This window comes from Electrona antarctica (genome assembly GCF_951216825.1).
Source record: "Electrona antarctica genome assembly, chromosome: 10".
In the NCBI taxonomy this organism is placed as follows: domain Eukaryota; kingdom Metazoa; phylum Chordata; class Actinopteri; order Myctophiformes; family Myctophidae; genus Electrona; species Electrona antarctica.
Window position 1 is genome coordinate 15,223,752 of NC_136791.1, and position 27,554 is coordinate 15,251,305.

General features: G+C 41.8%; 1 protein-coding gene across 4 annotated transcripts; it reads right to left on the reverse strand.

Moving 5' to 3' along the window:
• Positions 1 to 4,861: 4,861 nt before the first annotated feature.
• On the reverse strand, positions 4,862 to 27,022 carry LOC306931358 (potassium channel subfamily K member 1-like). 4 transcript variants are annotated; one of them, XR_013791009.1, is made up of 5 exons: positions 26,358 to 27,022; positions 19,259 to 19,412; positions 16,787 to 17,028; positions 5,489 to 8,443; positions 4,862 to 5,248 (listed from the first exon to the last, which is right to left on the reverse strand). XR_013791009.1 is itself a non-coding variant. In XM_079512724.1 (4 exons), the coding sequence occupies exons 1-4, from the start codon at positions 26,815 to 26,817 to the stop codon at positions 8,142 to 8,144; spliced, it is 1,158 nt and encodes a 385-aa protein (XP_079368850.1). In that variant the 5' UTR covers positions 26,818 to 27,022; the 3' UTR covers positions 4,862 to 8,141. The 4 variants fall into 4 exon arrangements, 1 of the variants encoding a protein (XP_079368850.1); XR_013791010.1 differs by having other exon boundaries at positions 5,462 to 8,443; XR_013791011.1 differs by having other exon boundaries at positions 5,285 to 8,443.
• Between the last annotated feature and the right edge of the window lie 532 nt (positions 27,023 to 27,554).

A 27,554-nucleotide genomic window follows, 5' to 3' on the forward strand; every position in this document is an offset into this window, starting at 1 on the left:
ATGTTAGTCGCACAGATTTCATCCAAATCCCACGCAAATCGGTACACATGATCTCTGTAGTCATGTGATCAAGACGAGCCTGTTGGATTTCTCAGATTCTACACTGATTGGCTAACATTGCCTTCCAAAGTTTTCAGGAGTAGCCAGTTTTGTACAAAATGCTGCACATGTCCTGCTCATCCAGAATTCTATCCTCAGAGATGCTATGAGTGATCTGGCTCTGCATTTCCTCAACAAAATGAAGAAAATTGTTGCAAGAAACAAACAAACAAAAAACATGTTTATATTACTCCTAAACATTTTGCCAAACATCACACACACTCCTATCCTCCTGATGGAGACCTGTGCCCAGAAGGGCACTTTTTCTAGTGACATTATGAGTTGCTACACGCCTGAGCTTATAAAGTGTGCTGTGCTGTATAAGCAAGTGATTTGATTATCAAAAAGAACACATGCTCCCAAAAAAATTAACATAGCAGTACTGCTGTACACAGCAAGGTCACCCAGGTTGGCTGTTGTTGGAGTTTTCCTTTAGTTTATATCTGAAACACTTCCATATCCTGGGCGTCACATCAAGTTTGAGGGTTTTAACTTTAGCTGTTTGTAGTGGTTCAGGTCAGGGGACCAGGGGTGGAAGAAGTACTCCAATATTTTAAGGTAATTTGACTTTGAGTTAAAGAAGTACGCCTACAAAAGTATTTCAGTATCAAAGTAAAAAGTACAAAACCTTTTTCAAAAATGTAAATTTACTACCGCCTTTTGATAATAAAACAGGGTTTAATCGGTTAATGTACGTTTCATATTAACAATCTAAATCTACAAAGTACCTAAAGATGTCAAATAATTGTTGTGGTGTATAAAAGTACAAGATTTGCCTCTGAGATGTAGTGGAGTAGAAGAATTATCGAAAAAAGGACACACTCGAGTGTAAAGTAAAAGTACAGTACAGTAGTTATCCGTTGGCTATTCAAAAATAGCAGATATACAAGCTACTGCAAGTAGTGAGTAAATGTGACAGGGGGTTGGCTTGGGTTGAGAGGACACTGTCAGCCCCCCTATAGTGCTGCTTGCCTGGTGGTGGAGTTCTATTTATATCCACCTGACACTGCAGGAGGCCTCAGGCGCACACATTTCCCTGTTCATTGCATATATCATATCATATGTAACTGCGCTCGTTAGTACTGCGCATGTACCTCCCAACGCAGGAAACACTAGCTGCTTCGCTTTTCTAGTTTACACTGACTGGAGATTGTAGATTTTGATATTGTGCAACAGTGCAAGGCAACGTGTTAAGTTGGCATTGACTTATATGCACCCCACTGTGCTTACGAGCCACACGGTAGGCTACATATATTGTCGTTGTACATTCATGTAAATGTGCTTTTCAATACATCTCTTGGTATCAGTACATCTACCATACTGTATCTCTTGGTCGGCTATACTGTATGTTTTTGTTGTTATAGTGTAGTGTAGCTTTGCACACACACATGCATTCACTCTCTAAAATGACTCACATGCACTCACACTCTGATACAACACACACGCACACGCACACACACACACACACACACACACACACACACACACACACACACACACACACACACACACACACACACACACACACACACACACACACACACAGTATAAGAGGTGAGAGAAGCTGACATGAGCATGGGGTGTGCATGGAATAGAAGCATAGTGAAATAAAGCAGTTCAGCCATAGGCGCTGTGTGAAGCTTCTGACAGCTCTGCAGTGACACCTCCAGCTTGTCTGTGAATCTGTCCCTAGTGTTTCTCAAAGTTTTCATAATTAATATGCATTTGAATAAATATTCATAAGAAACTACGAATCCCCTTCTCTCTCCAAAATGGAGAATGACAGTTCACCTCTTCAGGATTCAGAGAAGCATGCACCAATACAGCTGCTGTCAGGTGTGTTGTGAGCTATCTGCAATTGTCCTGGTCCTCACAAGAGAAATGGTTGTTTCATGGTTACAAAGGATTGTTAGAAATAAGCTTACTGTTAGGAAAATACACTGGGGTTAGGTTTAGGATAATTTAGACATTTTTAAAGGTTAGGTTATGCTATTTTTAGTTTCAGTTATAGCATTAAAAAACACACCGGTGTGAAGTGAGGGGCGCTCTTATCATCACACATCATCTCATCTCATTCTCACCAATCACAATTTGCGTCCTCACTTTTCTGCCTTCACTTTTATCTTCAATATGTACTTTGCTCAGCCAATCAAATCATCGCTATGGGGTGATCAGCCAATCACAACTTCATAAGCCAATGTTTGTCTTTACATAAACCCGGAAAGCTGGGCATAGGTGCTATAGCGCCCCTCAAAAATGAACATAAAACCTGTAAAAATGGCATTCATAAAATAGCTATCTTAAAGGACCACTTCAACACTTTTCAACCTATTTTCATATACCGTAATGGCGTAATTGGACCTCACTTATGTAACTTCATGATGCATTCTGAAGGAATCAGGTGGCCCAATAAAATATCAAACTCCAGCCTGTTGGAGAGAACCTTACCCAACAACACTCCATCAGCCATGATGTGAAGAAGCGGAAGTGGGGGTGGATTGGACACACCCTACAGAAACCTACTGACAACCCTAGGCAAGCACTGGACTGGAATCCACAGGGCAAAAGAAAGGTGGGGAGGTAAAAACGGACCTGGAGAAGATCAGTCGAGAGTGAGGCAAAGACAACCAGACAGTCGTGGGCCCTGCTGAAGAAAACGGCCTAAAACAGAGTCTGATTGGCGGGGTGTACTCGCGGCCCTATGATCCACATATGAGCCTACAGGAATAGGTCAAGTAAGTCAATGTTCATGATAAAATAACACAATATTTAAGGAAGAATAAGAATGGAAACAGTGTCTGTGTATGTGTGTGCGCGCGCGCGTGCGTTCGTGCTTTCAGATAGACAGTCAACAGGCTGGTCGCGTTTCATTTTTCATGCCTGGTTGCCTGGTGGAAGAAGCCGTCTCAGAACACTACAACACTCTTAACGCCTGACTTGCTATTGTTCATGAATTGTGCATTGTGTGGTGCATGGAAAATAACAGATCTAATAAGCTCACAAAGCGATGCAACTCGCTGTGAACTGGATGCACGACACTGGTACATGCAGCTAAAGCAAGGCCTTAGGCCCCAACCACACCAATGATTCGCGAATCGCCATGCAACTCCTTGCAACCAAAATTGAGAGTAGTTGCATGCAACCATTATCCCCAATGGCAGATGCGAGTTGCATTGGTGTGATGTGTCCTTAAAACTGTTTTGTTGCAAGGAGTTGCGACTATAGTTGCATTGGTGTGGTTTGGGCCTTAGAGCAGCGATTTCTGCCCTCACTTTTAATCTTTAAGCCAATTTTAAGCCAATCAAATCATCGTGTTTGTGTTCACACAAACAGACAAAGCTGGGAGAAAATAGCAGAATCTCACAGCTTCACTCACATCTGGTTAAAGTGATTCAAATGATTGTTGTGATGCTGTATAACTACTTTTGCTGGGGACTCCCCGGACCCCACTGAGAACAGTACCTCAGCTAAACACCAGTTGTTACTGGTATTATTATTTTAGAGAGAGAGATGGAGAGAGTTGGAGAGTGACACGCAGCAAAGGTCGTCGGGATCGGGAGTCGAACCCATTACATTACATTAGCAGCCTAGGTTACCGGACCGCAAAGCCGGCCTAGGCCACTGGTATTATGATGTAAGCCAAGGCATTAATCCACGAAAAGAAAACATAAAAAATAGATAGAAATATGGAGACGTGAGGTTTCTGCCAGTGACAATATGCAAAGCAGAGGATGCTCAGTTAAAAAAAAACGAAATAGGCAGACGTGTTTAATAACAGGGAAACAAAAAATAAGCACAACTGAGCAGAGGGGAGGGATGGTAGAGCTTAAAGCAGTCAGGCCTGGCAGGGTGTATTTCATTAGATCTTAACTCGCTAATGATCTAATAACTGGTCCAATAAAGTACTGTGTTTCAACAGGGGAGACACACTGCAATTAAGATTAACATGTGATTTATTAATTGGCTTTTTTTGTCCACACAGTACACACACACAGTACACACACACACACACACACACACACACACACACACACACACACACACACACACAGTACACACACAGTACACACACACACACACACACACACACACACACACACACACGTAAAGACTGCCTTTCCCACTTGTATTTTAATCGTATTATAATCGTATTATAATCGGGGACTAGACAATTTGACATTCAATGTTCTTTTCGCACAAATGAGTCTTGAAAAATGGGTCGTCTTATAATCAGTCTTGCATCACTTTTGTTTTTGTTATGTTGCCGTGTGCGTTGATGTTGAATGCATCTACTGGCTATATTAATGTTGGTGGGCAGAAACCTTAAGCTTGTATCTCCATATTTCAAACAAATGAAAAACGCAGTAGGAACTTAGGAAGTGTAACACAAAATAAGAAAAAACTAATAGCTGATCTACAAGCTCTCAACACTGTAGACATGCCACTTCCACTTGTGGCTTATTATAACAAATGTCCATTTCCTGAAAAGTTTTATTTGGACATACAAGTTTCTTTGCAAGAGCGACAATGTGTATTAGATTGATTGGAAACTCCAGTTCACTCATTCAGATCATGGAATGAGAAGTCAGTGAATCAATCGTAACCAAACATTTTATTTACAGTATTTTTATGTTACATGAACCATGTTTACTGAGTTCAACTAGAACGCGAGTGCATGTTACTGAATATTGGTGTGGTACTCAACTACCATCAATATGTATTTATAAAAAACGTAAATGAAAAAATAACTGAGGATTCAAAATGTAATTTTCAATTGCTGACATTTATTGACAAAAAAAAATGTACAGCCCACTACAGCACTGTTTTTCTTGCCAGTCTAAACGAAACATCACCAAGTGCACAAATAACAAGACAAAAACACACTGAGGCAATAATGAAGATGAGACAATGTCCCTTCTCCACTGCTAGAAGTTAATGTCCCTTCTCCACTGCTAGAAGTTAATGTCCCTTCTCCACTGCTAGAAGTTAAAAGAGATGAGACAATGTCCCTTCTCCACTGCTAGAAGTGAAAAGAGATGAGACAATGTCCCTTCTCCACTGCTAGAAGTTAATGTCCCTTCTGTCCCTTCTCCACTGCTAGAAGTTAATGTCCCTTCTCCACTGCTAGAAGTTAATGTCCCTTCTGTCCCTTCTCCACTGCTAGAAGTTAATGTCCCTTCTCCACTGCTAGAAGTTAATGTCCCTGACTCCCTTCTGTCCCTTCTCCACTGCTAGAAGTTAATGTCCCTTCTCCACTGCTAGAAGTTAATGTCCCTGACTCCCTTCTGTCCCTTCTCCACTGCTAGAAGTTAATGTCCCTGACTCCCTTCTCCACTGCTAGAAGTTAATGTCCCTTCTCCACTGCTAGAAGTTAATGTCCCTTCCCCACTGCTAGAAGTTAAAAGTAGCGCAAGTGATATTTTTGCATTAAAACCAAGAATTATGTGAAAATAAGTGTTTGTTCAGTAACAGAGGTCTCCCTCTGAAAACAAATGTTCCCATTTATCAGCCTCAATATTATACCGTTCCAGTTCCAATTTTGTCTTCTTTGTGTCATCACTTCCAATTTCACTTCTTTATCTTGTACTCTGTATAAGTTCTCACTCTTGATTGGATAAAATTGCTATCCCATTTTGAAATTCTGAAAATGTAGTTTGAGTTTACTAAAGAGCTAGAGAGACAGGGAGACCCATGTTACTGATTACTACCAGAATAGCCATTTAGAGCAATTTAACACTTATTTTAACAAAGAAAATTGCACTCACTGCACCTTGCAGATATATTAATAATGCACAACAAATATATATACTGGTATGAAATATAGTTATACCATTACACACCAAACTCAACAAATAAGTCTGCATTACAATCAAAACTATAATACAGGCCTGTACAAAAGGGTCTTCAGTTTTCCAAAAAGAGGAAAGTGACATGATGACACGTTCACACAGCAGCACATATCTTTCCGAGAAAGATTTCCCTTTTCAATTAAATCCAACAGTATAAAAATAAAAAAAATAGATGGAAGAGAAACATGGTAAAACTCGGAAATGCACAAAATCCCCTGTGAAAGCTTAAAATTCCCTGATGTACACAATAAAATGTTTATAAATAAAACTGGAATATACTACAATACAAGTGCATTCCTCCAGTTTTCAAGTGTCCCTTAATTTGTATTTTCTCAAGTCGGATTTAGACCTTGTTGTGTGGCGGTGGCACTCACGTTTTTTCCCCGATGCGTGACACCGTACACAACAAAGAAATATCAAGCCCTTCAGAGTACCTTTTATTAGGCTACACGTGATTAGATAGCCCTCTTCGTGACATGTTCTAAAAATATATTCCATCTTTCGGTTAAAGTTCTGTACAACCAGTGAAAACTAAACATTTTCAAATTGTGTTTGAAAGATACAAAATTGTCATCCATTTTTAGTTCTTGCTCATAGCAAAATGTCCAACCCCCTTGTTTGCACATTATCCGAAACATTTCTAAAAAAATCTAACTTCTCATAAAAATTGTCTTGAATGAGTTTCTAGTTTATCGAAATTGATTCAAGAATACCATCAGTTCTCACTTTTACAAACACATAAATCCCTTTCAGGCAAAGTCAATACACTGACAGTGCTAACTAAAATATGAACGGCTTTAAAATTGCATTGCAACCTGTTGAGGTAATATTCCACACACCAGTAAACGTTTATGATGTTTTGTATGATATGAAATGTGACGAGATTAAATTGAAATAATAATTTACTGAGATTTCAGAGACGGATAATCTATACTAAAACTTCCCTACTCGTCCAATAAATAATACAGCAGGTTAAGGAGCTGTGCCCTTGTGAGCCAGTCTTCCCAATAAATTAATCTTAAATACGATAAAAGGCAGTTCCTTTGTCCAGAGCTATGACATTGTTGAAATACATCATCTTTAATTCACATCAAAAATGGGTCCATCGTTTAGGAAACACTGGCCGATGCTGCACAGCATTATATTTTCTGCTGAGTTTTGTTAAAATGTTGTGTTGGACAAATACATGAATTTTGGTGATCCCTTGGGATGAGAATATTCAAGACCCACTGCCCTGGAGCCTAATTTATACTGCGTCGCACAGCGATGCTGCACGACTAAAATAGTCAACCTTCAAGCACATACATAACACATGAGCTTGTAGGTCGGCTTATTTCCGACGAGGTGTGCATTAGTGCATATTTCTCCTTTATAAACGTTCACATTGTCGTCCTGAATACAGGCAGGCAAACGTACCAGGGGTGAAGGTGGTGACGAGACGCGGACACGTCTCTTATTTCACCCCAGGTCTGTTTGCATGGATACAGGATAGGTGGGCACTAGGGACATCTTGGCACCTCGATGTAAAATTGTCTATTTTGTCCAAAATGTTAACATTGAAGAAAGGAGGGACACCCGCACACCGCTACTTGCTAGGTTCACGAGCATTTATTTAAATAGCATTTATCTATAAATGCACCAAGTCTCTGTATGCATGTCTGTGTGTAATCCATGTAACTCGAGAACCGTTAGCCCCACCGGCTTCAAATTCGACACGCACGTTCCACACCACCGCAGGTGGTGCAGTGCCCCATGTCGAGTTCTCTGCCCGGGCCTGGACAGGGCCCCTGCCCAGCGTCCATATATGGAGATGGCCTGTTCTGACCTCACAACACTCCATATTTGGGCATGCCTGACAAAGAACTCCATATATGGGCATAAAGGGGACACAGACATAATATCTGGGTGGGGCATGCATTTCCAACCTGCAGTAGGCCAGTGCCCAACGGGCACCGCTGTAGAGGCCCCATGGGCACCGCTCTAGTTTAAATAAATAGCAGAGCAAAAAAAATAAACGGACTGACTGACAGGTTTTGCAGGTTATTATAGTAATCTGCGACCTACGGTCGCAATTACAAATGTTGGAGTCGACAAAATAGCCAATTCTACATTGAGGTGCCTATGGCCTATGGCCCACCTATGCTGCTACCGTTTGCATCAGGGTGTTGTCCTCACTCTCAGGTGGTGGTTACGTTATTCGATCAAGGGGTCGTCTCCCTTGTTGGAGGCCAGCACCACCACAGGTCTCAGGTAGGCCTGGAGCTTGTCCTCGACGCCTACTCCTCCGGGCGCCGCGGTGGAGCAGAAGGTGGTGACGCCGCTGCTCTCGGACACGGTGGTGAAGGCCAGGTGGTCGTGCTCCAGGATGGCCAGGCGGTCCTGCGGCTTGCTGTCCTTCTTCAGGTAGAACATCTTCCTCAGCTGCTTCAGCTGCTGCAGCTCACAGAAGGTCTCCAGCACCACCAGGATGACGATCAGACCCAGGATCAGATACACTGCATCCACGCACACATACACACACACACACAGACACCCACCCCAAAGAGGAAAACAATTTTATTTTTACCCAAGTGTAATTTTGTTGTGTTATTTATGTAGAGGAACACAAGGGAAATACAGGTTTGTTTTTTTTTACAGTGAAGACAGACAGGAAAGAGGTTGGGAGAGACATGCAGCAAAGGTCATCATGAACGGGACTCGAACACGCAACGTGCGGTCAGGCCAGAGCCTATAGTGGCATGCGCCTGGACCGCTATTTCAGCGGGCGCCAATGGAATGGCTCCCTGCTTGGCACTCAGCATCAAGGATTGAATTGGGGGGTTAGATCAACTACAAATGATTCCCGAGCTCGGCATGGCTGCGGCTCACCGCACCATTAGATGGGTCAAATGCGGAGAACAAATCTGGCATACAGCAATGTGACAAATAGGACTTTATATATATTTATTTGGGCACAGCAGGTTATAGGATACATATTTACACTTGTATCATCATAATCATAATGATCCCTTTTTTAAGACAAGGAAAATAAGAAGCACCTACACTCAATACATCAACAACAAAGCATATAGAAAATGAACTAAAAGAACAGAAAACAAGAACAAACTGAGGACAATAGAGCGCCGCAGTCCCGCCCCGCCCCCCTTTCATGACGACACCAGGCCCAGGAAATAATTCCCAATGCATTTTTCCCATAGACATTTCAAAAAGTATTTATTTAAAGACCTTTTAAGCGTCATAGAAAGCCAACTCGAGTTGTGACAAATCATGACAACAAACACAATATTTTGGACCAAACAAATAATTACAAAGAAGAAAAACAACAAAAAAAGTGTTGTAACCTGGGCCTGGCATCGTCATGAAAGGTGGCAGGACCGCGACGCTCTATAGACACAAGAAAGTAAGAGAGAGAGAGAGGAAACTAGATAAAGTGCCCCTCGGGGCACAGGTCTCCACCAGGGCAGGTCAGGTTGTGGCCTCCTGGTGGCGCTATAATAGGCCAATGTGAAAAGGGTGCCATTTCTTCTTATGCCTTGGATGGCAATTGGATGAATTGAGGCATTTTGTTCCAAAAATGTGTTTTGCAAAAATCCACCTGGCGCTATAACAGGCCAATGTGAAAAGGGTGGGATACATTCCTCAGCCTAGTAGGTAAGTCTGTGAAAGATTTCACGTAAATTGCACGCTGCGTTCATGATTTGAGGCTTTTTGTTCAAAACGGGCCAATCCTGCCAACTTTGAAAGCCAATGTTAGCCAATTAGGATGGAATATGAAATATCGGACAGATCCGGCTTGAACACATGTAATATAAAAAAATGATTTTCAATAGTCGGCCTCCTGGTGGCGCTATAACAGGCCGTTCTGGAACATTTGGTGCAGAGGTTCATCGTTGGCATCCAGGGAGTGTGTGTGCAAAAATTGACATCGACCGGGTTAACGGTGCCGGAGATTAGCTGTACACAGACGGATGGACACACTGACGGACGGACACGCACACACACACACATACGGACGGAGTGCAAAACATACTTTCACCATGCCTTCAGCCTGGTGGAGACAAAAAAAGGATAAAATAATTAGTGATGCACCGAATATTCGTCCGCAGAAAATATTCGGTAGAAAATGGCTAAATAAAAATGCATTTTCGGCCTATTCGGTTTCGGCCCAAATAGGCAGAAAATATATCACCGAATAGTATATGCAATTAATGCATTTAAAAGAGCTGAGTAAATGTTTTATGGACCCATAATAGTGATTCTTTTTTAAGTTAAGTTTTGCCATAAACATTTCTTTTGCCATAAATCAGGTAGCTTTAAGGTACGGCCATGACAGCAACGGTAGGAAATATTCATATTCAAATATTCGGTATTCGGTAGTACAGTACAGTACAGTACAGTACAAAATGTTGCGTTTAATCACATGGTTGAGTCCCTTTACATTTGAAATAATTTTATTTTATTAGCATTATTGTTACCTTGAGATATTGACATAACAACTTATAACATATAGAAGCAAAATTAACTCGTATAATCTTGAAAACCTTAAAAGAAAATCCCAAGACATACCGAAACGAGACACAAACAAACCTATATAAAACCAATACCTTAAAACTACATAGGCACGTGTTGCTGAGAGGCCCTGGCCCGGCAAGCAAGAGATAAAACACCACATTCTAGGAACACTCATGTTCTCCATCTAATTGGATAACAGCAGCTCTCAACAGTCCCATTTCCCACCCCCAAATAATAGTAGTCACTGTTGGTTTCATGCATGTTATATTTCAATGATTTAGATTTTCATCATGAGACCACAGACCTGTATATTAAGATGATGATTCTTCGACTTCCTCCCAGCTGTGTATGATAGCTCGAGTCTCTTCTGCCTTGCTATAGTTAATGCCTTCATGCTTGAAGGCGAGAGTGGCAGGGAAAATCATACAAAATTCAGGACTTTAACTTAAGCTGTAATTTTTAAAATACCGGTACTTGGATTTTATGCATTGATCAGTTATACATTAACGAGTATGTTTTTTTGTACTTATTCAAATAAATACTTTAAACAGAAAATACATAATCAATAGTTGCAGTCTTATGACAGAGTAGGCCCAGAGTAACCTGCATGCACTCATGAGCCTATACAATTCCCACAGCAAATACTATAAAGAAAAAACTGTTATTGACCTATATGAACACTAGAGGGCAGTGTGTAGCTTGCTACAAAAGCAGAGCAGTGTGCTAAGGCTTGAAGTTGCACGTGAAGAGCAAGAAAGGAGAAGCAGGGAAAACCAATGCCTGGATATTGTGGATATAACCCCCCACCAGGCCACCATATCGCCTGTCGGGTGGAAAACTCATGACCAAAACTGTTACTTTAAGTTTTCAGGATTCAAATAAATAAAATAGCCAAAAGTAGCAGATTGACAAGCTCAAAACATGTCGGGAAGGATCTGCTACTGTTGATGCTTTTGTGTGACACTGTAGTATGATCAAGTAGGGCTTTAATAGTTTAATTATAAAACACAAAAGGTAGAGATTTCTGACCCCGACAGCAACAATCAGTGGAGGACAAAGTAGCCAAACCCCAGTACTTGAGTATAGACACTCCTGGTCAAATATAATTCAACTTAACACTTTCCCTTCCAACACATAAATGATATAATTGGCCACCGTCCCCCATGTGATTCTTTTTTGTTCCAGGGGACCTCCCAGAAGCAAAGAAAAAACAGGTTATGCTTCATAGTCATAGAAGCCTTATGAGACACATGGTTGACGACAGAGTACAGCAACTTGCAATGGGCCTGGTCTACAAGATTCATGACACCACCAAGATACCCATGTACCTGTCTATGTGCTTCCTTAATGTCAATGATGTCCACACTCACACCAGAGGAAGTTCAACAAACCACATGCAACCCAGATTCGGCTCAAACAAGGGATTCATTTCATTTTGCTCCTATGCCACTAAAATGTGGAACAAACACTCAACAACAGACATTAAGAAATGTGAATCCTTTGAGTCCTTCAAAACCACTCTCAAAGAACACCTTTGGACGGCTGCAGTTCGGCTGCATTAAATTGTGAAATTAATCAGTTTAAAAATGTTAACGCAATTAATCCATGCTTGGATGACCAGCCCCATACATCCCATAATCCCATCCACTCTGCACTATCTAGCCCTATCTGGATGGCAATAACCAACATATGTCGGTTATTGCCATAAAAGGCTGCACAATTTACATAGACAGAGGCTCAAATCACATCACGACAACGGTGTGAGAGACAGAGACACCATCCTGCCACACTGGCTTTGTTATAAAGAATGTAAACATACATCCATACATACCGTATGTTAAATGTATATAACCGCCTTCTGTCATTTATCTTTCCATTCCCACAAAAATATACAGAAAAACATGGCATATTTGGACAAAGTTCGAATGGTGATTAATCATGATAAATACATTTTTAAGCTGTGATTAATCTGATTAAAAATTGTAATCGTTTGACAGCCCTACTTTCTTTATACAATGATTTCCTATTTTTCATAGAAGTGTATATTTGTATGTCTTTAAATGTTCTGATGAATTAAAAATGGAGGACCCTGATGTAAACAAGTCTTAGTGCTTTTCATGGTTTCGTCCTCAAAGTAGCAGTTGTTGTATTGACTTGTGCATTCCTTCGAAATGTACCCATTCTACATTCTGTGAAATAAAATGTTCAATCAATCAAAACTGGGAACCAACCACAGATGAACACTGGCCGCCACTATACACTACAGAGACTGTACATACAATTTGCACAACGCCACAGATACCTCAACATACAGTATTTGGGCGATCTATGGCGAATGGTGGCACATGGTCTAATGCGCAGCAATTTACAATTTAGACATTTAGCAGACGCTCATTAAACCAGAACGATTTACAGTAAGCAAGGGCAACACAAGGCAACGCAGCCACAATTGGAGTGTTCCAACTCTAATTGTGTAAGTTAACTTAAGCGGCACATTCCTTAGGGCCGATTCATACTCCTATTTTACCGCTGTTTCGGCGCTGTAGTGCCGAAATTATTTCGGCTCGTCAGAAATTTTCAGTAGCACCGAAGAGCCGACTTTAGGACTTTAACATACTCCATTCAAATTGGACAAAATTGCATTGTATTCATTTTTAAAAGTTAAATAGTGAGGCTTTGTGTGTGTGTGTGTGTGTGTGTGTGTGTGTGTGTGTGTGTGTGTGTGTGTGTGTGTGTGTGTGTGTGTGTGTGTGTGTGTGTGTGCGCTACAGTACCAGTTTCATGGCTACGGTCTACTCGCAAAATAACACCAACAACACAAACTCTTGGTTGCTGTTCAATGTCAGAGAGAGACAACAATGTATGTTTATTTTAATGTCAAATAACTTGCAGTACAAAGTTACTGACCGGCGACCGCTGGTCGTGTGGGTTATCCCAGTTTTTATTTTTCTATTATGAACTAGGTACTTCAATAAAGGCATTTTAAAATAAAATCCACCAGAAGAGTGCCATGGTTTCTTTTTCCTTAGTTGCAGGTTTCCAGTCCCCCACCAAAGAGCACCTTTGTTTTTGTTTTTACTTGCACCCAGACGCTTTCCTTTTACAAAGTTTTGTGTTATTCACCATTTTCTTTCCCCCAAACCCATCATTCACTTGTCGACGGTAAGAACCCAGGCGACAGAGACAAGAGAGAGATTGGAGCACAAGAAGACGCTTGACACCCCAACACCAGTCTGTACCGGAAAATGATCAATGCTGAACAGAAAACAAAAAAGGTGAAGCAAAAGTTATTTGCGGGAAGAAAAATCAAAACCAGCACTTGGCTTTGTATTGCAGGCAAGACTAAACAACAGCCCTCGGTGAGAACACTCTCAGACCCTCGCCTCGACAACGAGACGCTACGTCTCTCAAACATTCACCACATCATGTGATGCGATACCTTCTTGACCTTCTTCAGGTAGAACAACTTCCTGAGCTGTTTAAACGGCTTCAGCTGACCGAACGTCTCCAGACCCACCAACATTGCTACCAGACCCAGGGTCAGATACACTGCGCACACGCACACACACACACACACACACGCAAAGCGGAAATGGATTATGCCAGATACAGTAGGTCTTGTAGTAGGGTTGGGCAATATGGAATATCACTATATATTTTTTTGCTTATATCGTGAGTGACGATAATATCATAAAACAGCCAAATTACCCGATCTACCAGTTCCCAATGCGTCGCAATGTGACACATTGCAAGCTCATATTCTAGATCAGGTATTTTGGCCATTTTAGAAAATGTAGATAGAATAGGGATTAAGTAGTTAAATCCCAGCAAAGACACACTTGTGCCATATCACAATATCCAAAGTCCCAGATGATATAAGTCTCATCTAATCAACAATATAATATTGATATATTGCCCAGCCCTACTATGGAGAGCCTAGTGTTGATTTTGAAAGAAAAAAAAAGTCACAATTTGAAAATCATCTCTTACCTTCAGCATGGTTAATTAGCCAATCAGCCACACAGAATGTGTTAATGATCTACAAGGACACCAGGGGGCAGTGTACAGCTTGCTTCTTTCACAACAGCATAGCAAAGCTGTGTTGGTAGTTAGTTAAAAGTATTTAATTTACTTGTATTCAGCTACTCCATGCTTCACAAACAAGCATACAAATACAGTGATCGACAGTACCAAAGTATATTTACTAAATACAATTATATGAACTTACAGTATATGTACTTTACTTGAGCATTTGTGGGTATATATATTTTTTGTCTGGGAAATCTGTCTAAATGTAACTTTGTCCATCCCAGTCAAAATATAGTGGTCTCCCATGCAATAATTTATCAACATTAAAAGAAAGCATAGAAAGCTTAGCTTTTTTTGTTTTATGTCTCAATAAATGATTGCATATGCGCTACCTGTGTGTGGCAACCTAAAGTAATACCAACACAACCTCTTTTGGCTGCAGTTCAATGTTAACAGACCTACCTACTGTAAAAATGTTTTTGTTTGCACATGGCTTATCAAAGTATGAAGTTATTTCTTCCCTCATTTCTTTTCAAAAATACCATTTCAATTTAGATTATTCGTTGTGTTAGAAGCTTAGAATCACCCCCATCATTCTGGTCTATTCTCTACTTTTCTAGTTTAAACAACCCTGGCAGAGACAACAGAGAGACGTTAATACCAGATGAGTAACACACAAGTTAGTAACACAAAACAATCAATGCAATATGAGGAGTGAAAATATGATAGAAAGGAAATATGAACCAAGATTATAATTGGTGAAAGAAAAGTGCTGCAAAATGAAACAGACCTCAGTGAGCATTCACATTGGACTTCTTTAGCTGATGGAACTAAATGAGCTGATGATGGTGGACTCTTTCCATTTGCACAGACTTAAAACACATTGACTGCCATCGACGTAAAGTTATGCCATCTCAAATCCAATGCTTGACTGCCATTGACGTAAAACTATTACATATCGTCCACATATCACCTGAAATACAAGTACGCAGGCCAAAGGTCAGGGTCACCGTGCCTATGATGAATAGTTGACAGAGGAGTGGACAGAGGAGGTCTAATGCTGCATTCACATGGACTCAGGCAAGCACTGGAGGGGGCGGGAGCAGGACGGCAAACAGGACACGACGGCACGATGAGAACCACTAAAGCCATATTCAGCTTCCCCATGTCCGCTTTTGGGGCGGTTCAGTTTGTGACATCCCGTGTTTTATCCGTGCCACACACACTTCTGTCAAAGACTATGTCAAGGCCAGGCATACATTCACCAGTGATTACAATTGCCGATCTAGAAGCTCACAATGCAATACAAGCAAAAAAAAGAAAAAAAAGAAAAACGATATTGCCCAAATATTTATATAGCAGCATAATCTTTTTAAATGTTTGAATACTGTACATAACTGTACAGGACGGGTTCCCGGCCTGAAGGGGTAAAACGAGAATGGGATAATATATGAAGGAATATTCAGAATGCCCAGAATCAACTGGTTGCTAGAATCCATGGCTGTGCATACTGTACAATCTACTGTCATCTTCGATCTACTGACAATCTAACCTAGTGCCAATTGGTACCATTTCGACTATTTTCTTTTTCTATTTACTTTTTCTGTGATTTTTTTTAAATACTTAAAACTATACTTACTTCCGTATATACTGTGAGTTTGTGCGATTCATTTGCATTGATTGAAACTGCCGTTATTGTTATGAATGCACACTGAGCGCGATTATAGCGAGGCAATGAATCGACAGATTAATTTAGTTTTTTCAGCTCGAATAAAATAATCAAGTAAATAAGTTTTGATGTGAATTTGTGAAATAACCGCGTCTTTTTCGTATATCGTTTATTTGTGTCGCTCCTGGTGTGTAATAATTACCTTTATTTGACAGGAGACCTCCAGGGGTCTATACTCGGTCCTCTCCCGTTTGTGCTCTACTACACAATATATGAATTATACGTTGTGAGCTTGTAGACCTGCTATTTACGTCAAATGTTTGCCCCTCAGTATAGGATGGGACACTATAGGGTTTCTGTGGTTAAATAACACCTGTCAAAAAAGGAGAAATGTTGGTTTTGCTGGTTAGGAAACCTTTTCTGCCTTTATTGATATTACACAGTAGAGAGAGACAGGAAACGGGGCGAGAGAGACGAGGAGTGACACGCAGCAAAGGTCGTTGGGCTCGGGCTGTCTAATGCGGGCCTCGCATTAGACGCAACCGCTTGGCCAGCGGTGCCCTAAAAAAAAGTCAAAATTCTTTCCTTTTTTCACGACAGCCCTACCAAATCAGTACTATATACTCACACGTGATGCCCACTTTGTAGAACTCTCTGTACTTCTGGTTGAGGGCCTCGCCGGGCACGTAGTCTCCCAGGCCGATGGTGCTGAGCGATATGAAGCAGAAGTAGAAGGACTCCAGGAAGTTCCAGTCCTCCTCCAGCGCAGAGAAGATGGCGGCCGGCACCAGGAAGAAGCAGGCCACGGCCACCGAGGCTAGCACCATGGCATGGACGATGGCCACCAGCGGCTTGGACAGCCCCCAGCGTCTTGAGGTGGACAGACAGGGATGCAGGGACAGCACATTTTGGTGTGGTTTTAGTCATATTTTAGTCATCTGAAATGTTATAGTTTGTCGACTAAATATAAGACTTGTCATTTTATTATTATTTTGTAAACAATAATAATAATAATTTTACTCTTTCACACCGGTTCCAGGTAGATCTGCCATTTCAGATTTAAAAAAAATATATATATACACTGTTTTAACATGGAAAGAAACAACTGCAAACAACTGCGATCAATAGATTGTGTGATCATTCTGTCAGGCAGGCCTATACCCAGTGATGTAAAGCAGAGGTTCCCAACCACTGGTACGTGTACCTGTGCTGGTACACGGGACATGTCCCACTGGTACGCGACAAGGGAATGCCAAGTTATCCCGAAACGTGAATCTATTATAACTGTGCGTCACCAGGATCAATGATATGGTCAATGACAATGATGTAACTTTATGTTTTGATATAATAATATAGCAGCAGATAGGCATTTGGTACGATGATGCACGACCGCAACGCACCCTCGCCCCCCCCCCCCCCACCCCTCAGCCATGCCGGTCCGCGAACATTTTATGAACTGTCAGCCGGTCCGTGGTAATAGAAAGGTTGGGAACCCCTGATGTGAAGTAACCAAGTACATTTACTTTAAGTACTGCACTTACTACACTTGTAACATTGATACTTTTAATTAGAGGCAGAGTCCGACCGATGCCATATGTTTGGGTACGATGCCGATACCGATTTTAGAGAGACCTACTGAACAAACCTTATTGTTAATATCTATTTATTTGGCGTTATACAAGGCAAGTAGCCTAGACGATTAAGATTGTGGTGTGCTCGTGCTCTGATAACCCACATTAAGAACAAGAAGTCAAGAACACACACACATCACACTATAAAGTACTTAGTTGTAGTTGTACAACTGCTGCACTGTCAATCAGCAGCGCTCTACTCGCAGCGCGACGCGTTGTGAGCTTGTAGATCGGCTATCGCGGACTTGCGCTGCATGATAAAAACCAAAGCCACAATAATAATAATAATAAGTCAAGAACACTTACATTATCTGCACTGTACAAAACAAACATAGGAAGGAGAAATGTTTGACTAAGAGAATGTACACGTTGTTTGTTTAAAGTCTTTACCAGATTTTAGTGTGCCAACTGTGCTTGTGAGTGAGTGAGTGAGTGAGTGAGTGAGTGATGCTGCTGCGCTGCATGTCAATGACTATAAACATCGGCACATCGGATTAAATAAACACTGATGTCCGATGTCGGGCATCGGCGCCCAAAATCACAGATACTGAAATGAAATGAAATGAGGGCATATTTACCCAGGGTATCTGGGCTAAGCTCAAGAACTTGTTTCCAGCCAGGCCCTGCTCATAGAACACATTTCATCGTAGTGGTTGATGCCTTGTTCAAGGGCATTTCAGCGGTGGTAATTTTTAACGTGTCGGACGGCTGGTTCGAACTGGGAACCTTCCGGTATCTAGACCGCGCCGCTATCCGTTCGGCCACCGCTGCCACTGTACATCGGTGCGACCGATGTATCGGTCGGGCTCTACTTTTAATTAACCCCTTGATGGCCACCCTAATTAACAGTGGATTGTGCCTTCTACCAGCTCTATTCATGATTTTAATTCATCATTTGAATGCCAATAGAAAAATCTGTGATATACACAATATATCTCATTTTAACGGGTACCTAGTATTAGACACCCAGTCCTGATGGTGGCGGCAACTTCACCATTATGCCGATTTTAACCGAATTGACCGAATCTGGCCGTCGTCATTTCCGGTTAAACGGGTGTCAACATCCACTAGCTTTCTGCACTGTGTGTCACAGTAATCTGTCCCCGGTCCCATGCGATCGTTGTTTATTTTCATATCAAAGTCAAATTAAGCTCTAATCAAGCCCCGAATATCGCATTTTGAGCAGCTATGCACATAAAGACCGCGTGTGAGCGTGCACGCGAGGATTTCGGCCCGTTTTAGGTGGAGGACATCGGCCGTTAGCCAAAAATGCTAAAAGTTGCTAAATAATTTAAAACAAAGCCCCCGATTATAGCCGGGAATCTCTTTGAATCTGCACCCAGCACACGCCTGAACCTTTAAAAGACTGCCTGATTTGAGCAAGCCTTTTCCCTTGAAGTGAACTGGGGTTTATGCTAACAGCTAGCGGTACAGATAGAGTTACATCATTTTTCCACCACTGCCTATACCTGCTGACGTAGGAGATAGGCCTCCGCGTGCTGAAGACCATGATCCTCTGCACCACAGCGGTGAGGAAGAGGAGGGTGAAGGGGATGCCTATCACTGAGTAGACGATGCAGAAGGCCTTACCCCCGTCGGACAGCGGTGCTGTATGGCCATATCCTGTACACACACAACAGACAGAAGATTGTTTAGACACACGCACAACTCCATTCATCTGTGCAAGTTCTGTTGAAAAATCACGTCGCAAAACGTTGTGTGCTCGTGGATTGACTTACGTTCGTACATTTTTGAATATAGAATAAAATATTAAATTATTACATGCATGGCCATAGTATTAGTGCTTTTTTTGATTGAATTTGATTGAAATATTTATTAACAGTTTGCAGAATTACAGTACATTTCAAGCACAAACTCAATACAAAGATTGTTAACTGTGAGTGGACGACCCAATTAAGCATTACACTTGTTTACAAGAGGGTCCACCTTGTTCAATTCATCAAAACATTTAGAGACGTACAAATAGACACTTCTATATAGTCAAAGAACAGAACAGGAGGTAAAAAGGGAAAAGAAAAATATACAGTGAGGAGAAAAGGGGGTGGGCGGTGGGATTCAGATTTTACGGAGGCCAGTTTCGAATTGCAGCCGTCCGTAGGTGCCCTTTGAGAGCGATTTTGAAGGAGTCAAGGGATTCGCATGTCTTAATGACTGTTGGTAGGGCGTTCCACATTTTGGTGGCATAGGAGCGAAAAGAATTTAGTCCCTCGTTTGTGCCGAATCTGGTTGTACATGGTTCGTTGCACTTCCTCTGGTGTTGTGGGTGTGGAATTCGTTAACATTAAGGAAGTATCTAGACAGGTACATGGGTATCTTGGTGGTGTATCGAATCTTGTGGACCAGACCCATTGCAAGATGCTGTACTCTGTCGTCGACCCTATGAGCTTGTAGATTTGCAATTTTTGAACAGCCAAAGTATAAAATATGGTTGAAGTGTTTAAAATGTTAAATGACACAGATGTTTTCCCGGTTTTGATGAGTTAATGCCAATACCATTTACATCTTTAATCACAATTAGTTGTACAACTATGAAAAGAGAAGGTGACATGTTCTGGAGAAGGTGTTGGTGTTACTATGAAAAGAGAAGGCGACATGTTCTGGTCAAGTGGACTTAGCGACAGTGTTAAACATTCCATGGCACTCTGACAGGACCATGACAATTAGACTCATCATTCACTGGGGGAATTAATTGAGCGTGTGTGTGTGTGTGTGTGTGTGTGTGTGGGCGTGAGGAGTCCACTATTCAATTTAATTTCTGTATCAGTTCTGCAAATACAGTGCTTACACTAGTACAAGCCCCTTCTGCAAACAAGCAGCTGTTTTAGCTATTTTAGAAACACATTTGAAAGTATCAGTTCTGGGTTCCTCATCCCAGACCTCAGGGTTATTACCACTTCCTCAGCAGAGCCAGATTTAGGTTCAGAGAAGAACCGTATCGGACTGAAACTGAGATAGACATCACATAGCGTATGGAAACAAAACCAGAAACTGTGAAATATTGTCTGTCGGGTGGAAGGTACATTATGTCCAAAACAGGAGATATATATGTATAGTCATACTGAGCCCTAGCTCTGGTCCATAGCTCTAATGCCGTTGCATTTAGAGCTAAATAAAAAGAACATTTTTTTTCTTCTCACCGATACAAAGGCAGGTTGTGTCATTAGAAAGCCTACTTTCCTTAGTGGAAGCACTCTGAGCCCCCCACCACACGTATAAAAGGTACTTTTTGGCCAGAAAGTGGAGTAACTAAAAGTATTTTTTCCCGGTGGAATAATAAAACTTTGTATCGGTGAAAAGCAAAAACGTTCTTTTTATTTACACTAAAGACAAGAGGCTGGTCTGCATTTATTCGAGCCCCGGAAGTCATCGATAACATAGCTCTAAATGCAACGGCATTAGAGCTATGGACCAGAGCTAACCGAGCCCAAGTAGTTCTGGACTACAGCAGCTGCTCGACATATCGAGTATGGCATTGAAAATGATATCAAGTATAATGCCAGTAAGAGTGTTGAAAAAAAGGACAAGTCAAAAATGGCCTGATTTTTAATCTTTTAATACTGTCTGTAGTAAAGTCAAATATCTTAGACATCTTTATTACAGAACAGTTGACAGATGATATACTCAGACAGTGCCGTAGGATGTATGCACAGGCGATCACCCTGAGTTTAGTAAAAAGGACAAGTCAAAAATGGCCTGATTTTTAATCTTTTAATACTGTCTGTAGTAAAGTCAAATATCTTAGACATCTTTATTACAGAACAGTTGACAGATGATATACTCAGACAGTGCCGTAGGATGTATGCACAGGCGATCACCCTGAGTTTAGTATGTGTTCAGAAGCAGTTAAGATCACACACACACACACACACACACACACACACACACACACACACACACACACACACACACACACACACACACACACACACACACACACACACACACACACACACACACACACACACACACACACACACACACACACACACACACACACACACACACACACACACACACACACACACACTTTTTAAGAGTGTTGCACGCAATCATCAGTAGCATTACAAAGTTATATAAAAATGTGCATGGCAAAGAAGCCAGAAACCTACCACTTCCATACAGAATTGGAGTACTACATTTTATTCCCCCCACTATGTCTCATTCCAAGTGTGTTTACAAGATCTACAGTACCATAGAATAGACGTTAAGTCTATTCTATGGTACTGTAGATCTTGTTGAGCTGGTCATGTTAAAAGTAGTTCTCAAGTCAAAAACGTGTGGGCACGGTACCCTGATATATAATAGCAATAGATCACATCATCATATACCTTGTGAAAATGCCTGCATTGTTATCAAGGCATGTCAGAAATGAACACAGAGCGTCACTAACTATACCGGTCCCGTCACGAGACAGAGCACCATGACGGTTCCTGTGTGTCTACCCATTTAAGACCTGAGGCAGATTCTACAAATACCTTCTAAAAAAACAATAGTTCTCACACTTGAAAATGACACAGAAACTTTCCCAGTTTTAGTGGGCTAGTCAACAGAGAGGGTGTGTTGCTGCTCACTACAGCAGGTGATGTTTGAAACCTAAACAAGGAAGGAACTGGCAGGTTGATCTACAACGGCTGATAATCTGTGTATTCCTGTATTCTGAAACATCAAAGATAAATACTGGCAGGCAGAGATAGCCATATGACGGGACTTAAAGGTCCTCAGGAAAGCTCAAAGGGGTGCAATGGTTAATTGAACTAATCGATGTAATTGATTGTAAGAAATAATCGGTAATCAATCATTTTATGAAATAATCTGTCCCTATTTTATGCCATAATTAGGCACATATGTCCCCCAAAAAAATGATAAAATAGCAGTTCTACAAGCTCACTCAGTATTTTTTGTATGCCGCTGTTATGTGACAAAGTAGAATATAGTCAGTGCCTCAGTGGCTAATCGGTTTGTTCTTTGTATACATACAAAGAATATTTTAAAACATTCTTTTCGATTATTCAAATAATCAAAAAAGAATAATGGCAAATATATTCTATGGTTGCAGCCCTAGACGGGACAAAACTTCCTGAGGAAACCTAATGTGGAACCTGCTGTACACAGGTGATACACTAGTCCTGTATTCTGACACCTCAAGCATAAATACTGCCATATGCTGTCAAGGGAGTCAAGGCAGGGACTAAAGTTCTTCCAAGAAACCGAATGCCATCTGCCAATCAGTGTTTTGCGCAACACAAGATAAGAAAAGATAAAGATGGCGCCTATGCACTGCATTTTGTTCTGAATGATGGAACCAACCGAGTCATAATATAGGCATTTTAAAAGTGTGCTGATAATATGTATCGTGTTAGGGTGACATCAGAGCGCTTTTCTTTCACACGTTGTTTTAATTTACATGAATATATAGTTACTTACATACTTAGTCACTGTCCGTAAACAAAATCTTTGTTTGCACAGAGTACATACTGTAGACTAAAGCCTGTGGCATGTACTGTCCCTGGATTATATGCTGTTTGGATTAAGACATGCAGGAAGAAGTACTTATGTAGCATTACCAGTTGAGTGTAATACCAAATGTCAGAATAAGTACGGTACGTGAGTGTGACACCATCACACAAATACTACACTCTCATGGGAGAGCGCGCACTGGGGATGAACAATCATCGGCCGGGCGGTCAGATTGCCCACGCCTCCCTACCTGCCTGGCCCGCTCACCTCACATTGAAAAGGAAATGGAATAACAAGGCACGTCGATCGCTTCCTGCGTGAAAAGCCCATATTGTTGTTGCAGCTGCTAAAGGTGGGGCTGATTTTAACCCATAGCAGCACTAGCACTTGTACTATGTAGTTTAGGGTATCAGTGTGGCCACTTTGGACACAAATAACATGATCAGGGGTAGAGTGACCGGATTGGAACCACAAGGTTCCCAGTAAGAACCCGGGCAAGAGTTAGTGTCGAAGTGTTCTTGAGCAAGACTCCGGCATCAGTGTGTGAATGTGTGTGTGAATAGGTGAATGTAATGCACACTCTGTAAAGCACCTTGGATAAAGGCGCTATATTACCAGCCAAGGTGCCTGGACCGCTGAGCCACGGCCCAGGCCACGCTACGAGCTTGTAGATCTGCTATTTTTGAAGAATCGTGAAAATGTGGCGCAAATCTTTGAATATTCTTTCAGAGCGAACATTTTAACTCAAATCAAATTTGCTCCTGGGGGGTCCCTGGAACAAGATATTTTTAGATGGGGGTCGGCGGCCAATTACATATCATTTTTGGGGTCCTTGACATGAAATAGTTTGAGAACCACCGACATAGAAACATAGGGTTTTTCAGAAAACCGTCATGATTTAGAAGACATTTTGTAGAATCGAGCTCAGGTCTAAATGGGTTAAACAGGTTAATTTCTTGATGTGCTGCTGGGTTGATTGCTAGCTTACAGGAGCACTTTCAACCTCACCTTCATGGTCCTTACTCCTTACTATGAGTCTGCTCACTCTCTGTGTTTCATTGGTGGGCTGTGGACAGTTCAGAAGCCTGCCTGCCTACCCATGACTTTATGATGAGGATGATGAGGATTCCAAGCTAATAGAAACCTAACTTAAGCCTTTCGTTTCCTGGAATATAGAAACTTTCCAACTAAAGGTGTTACTGGTAGGCATTAGGCAGGTTTCAGATCTGTCCACAGCCCTCCTCTGAGACACAAGTAGACAGAAAATGTGCCATCTTATGAATAAGATTAGTGAGGACCAATTATAGATGAAAAATGGGGCGAAGTGCTCCTTAGAGTTACTTTGCACTGAAGGGAAGCTATGTCAGGTTCTTCTATGTTCAGAGATGTGTTGGTGGCTATAGGGGGGGCCTATCTTTTAGCTGAGGAAGCCTACCGTAGTGGTTCTCAAAGTGGGGACCAGGGGCCTTTGGGGTTCCTTGAGGGGAGTCCAAATGGACCCTTTACTGGTCTGCAACTGCAGCGTACAAATGGAACCACGCTCTCCGAGTTACTCGTTTCCTTGAAATTAAAACATTTGAGAATCACTGGCCTACTATAAGGTTGGGAACCAACCTCTATGTCTAGAATAGATGAGGTGGCCTCATAGGGTGGCCTACTGGGGGGGCCATAGCCGAGTGAGTAGAGAACCTGGGAAACAGAAAGGGCACCAGTTCGCATCCCGGCCCTGGCCTACGTGTCATAGTGTCCCAGAGAAAGACACTTTAAACCCTTACTGCTCTCCCCAAAGCACTGCCCCTGTAGTGCTCACCACCGCTCCCGATACTGATGGATTAAATGCAGAATTGCAGATACCACATTTCACTGTACTGTACATCGTCTTGGTCGGGTGGAAGCCTCACGTCCCAAACAGTCACTATTCAAATATAGCTAAAGTAGCAGATCTACAAGCTCAAACTGCATTTCGAGCTTGTGGACCTACTACTTTTGATGCTTTTATGTGATGATGACTTGTAGTATGATCAGGTAGGGCACAAATTTATGAAAAAGTAAATGAAAAAACTTAATGAAGATATGGGGTTTCTGAACGACAGCAACGATACGATATGCAATGCAAATATACACGTGTCTGTGGCTAATACACCGCAAAGGAGTGCAGCAGACACAATTATTATTTATTTATTACTGTAATGTCTGGCTGTCAAAATACTTCCTCTTTTACAATGAAGTTACGGTTTCGTTCTAATTTTGGCAGGCTGTTCACTTCAGGTAAGGCAAGTTGTCGGTCAGGGTGTTGAGTTACGTTTGTCAGATGAGGTACTGCTTGGGGAAGAGAGAACAAAGGCCTGCATGTGTGGAAATGGAGAAATGCAACCCTCAAAAGCAGCATGGTGATGATGAAGCTGTGAATTAGGCTTCATTAAAAACCAGCCAGGTCTACCGTATATCTATTTTGCATTTTTTTTATATAGCGCTTTTCCAAGTGCTCAAAGCGCTTTACAATGGTTCATTCATTCATACATTGGGAGGTGTGTCTTTGTAATGTGCATTTATATAATTGTCAAAAAAACAACAAAACTATTGGAGAAAGAGCATAAAATAGTACATAACTAAATATTATATATATATATATATATATATATATATATATATATATATATATATATATATATTTTTTTTGAAATATCCATTATTAATTACAAATAATTTAAAAATAATCCATACAAAAGCTCTCTCTCTCTCTCATACCTACTTTTACATTTAAGCATTTAGTAGATCTATGCTGTTATCCACAGTGACTGACAACTAAGCCATAATAACTGTATTATGCAGAGAGAAGTGAACAGTGCATCAGGAAATTAGGATCAGGTAAACAATGAAACTGGCATCGGTCTAGTCTAAACAGCATGCCAGAAAAAAACAAGTGTGTACGTACACAGTACACACACACACACACACACACACACACACACACACAGTCACACACACACACTTCAACTGTACGATCAAGAGAAGAGTCAAGACTAAAATACATCTGATAGTCTTGACTATCTTGATCCAAGGACCACACACACACACACACACACACACCTGTGGTGGACAGCACCGTGCTGGCGAAGAACAGCGCCGAGGTGAAGTCCCAGTTCCAGTTGGCCGAGGCGTTGTTGAGGATGGACACGCCGTAGTTGCTGGCCTCCAGCGCGCGGCGCAGGAACTCCTCCAGCCTGGCCTCGGACAGGCACTCGTTGTCCCGCAGGAACTGGCGCTTGACGTCGCGCAGCTCGCGCCGCAGCCGGTCCTCGTAGGGCAGCTCCACGGAGCTGAAGACCACGGCGCCGAACACCAGGTAGAGCAGGTAGCCCAGCACCAGCGACACGAAGTAGCACGACGAGCGGTGCGTGCGGAGGAGCCGCGCGCACGAATTCACGCTGCTTAACGACTGAAGCATTTTATCATTTATGAGAAAAGAAAAGAGCTCCTCTGTCCTCTCCTCCCCTCCCCTCTCCTCCGAGGCTAGTATTTTAGGTGTCGTTCCAAAAATTCTACTCATATAAACCCAGAAATGTCTTGTTTCTCAGCCTCATACATGAAGCCCTTTCCTTCACGGACAAAAGGCTCTTAAAAATGTTCATTTCACGGTTAAAACCACCTAAAACGGCTCCTTTCGTGGACAAACAGCCCCTAAAAACGCTCCTTTCGTTTGCCTCTTTGTGTGTCAGTCAGTGATGTGGCTGTGGCCGTTGAGAAACTGACTGAGGAAGGGTGACGTCGCGTGTGCGTCGTCGTACGACGGTGTGGCGTTTTTTTACTTTTAGCAGATCTACATGCTCACAACGCGCCGCGTCCGCGACGCGTTGTGAGCTTGTAGATCTGCTAAGTAAAAATCGAGCTTCGAGACGAGTCTCTCTTCCTCTTTCTGTCTACTCCAGGTGGGGTGGTACATAGACTATCCCATGGTTCGAGGGGACAGGCGGCGTATTTATATACCCCATGGTTCGGAGGGACAATGTTAGACAGGTAATGAAAAAGCCTGCATGGGTACAGAACAGGTAACTACCCCCCCCCCCCCCCCCCCCAAGTAGTGTAATTCTGAATTTGCTATTTCATTTTATTTGGGTATAAAGAAATAATCAGTAATGAATCCCAGGATAAACATGTATAGGAAACACTTGCTTGAGGTTCTTCTAATGCAACATAAATAAATAAAATATTATAGTCCAATAAGCTCATCCATAGCACCAATAAATTACACCAATAAATGGCAGTCACACCATCAACATCTGTCAC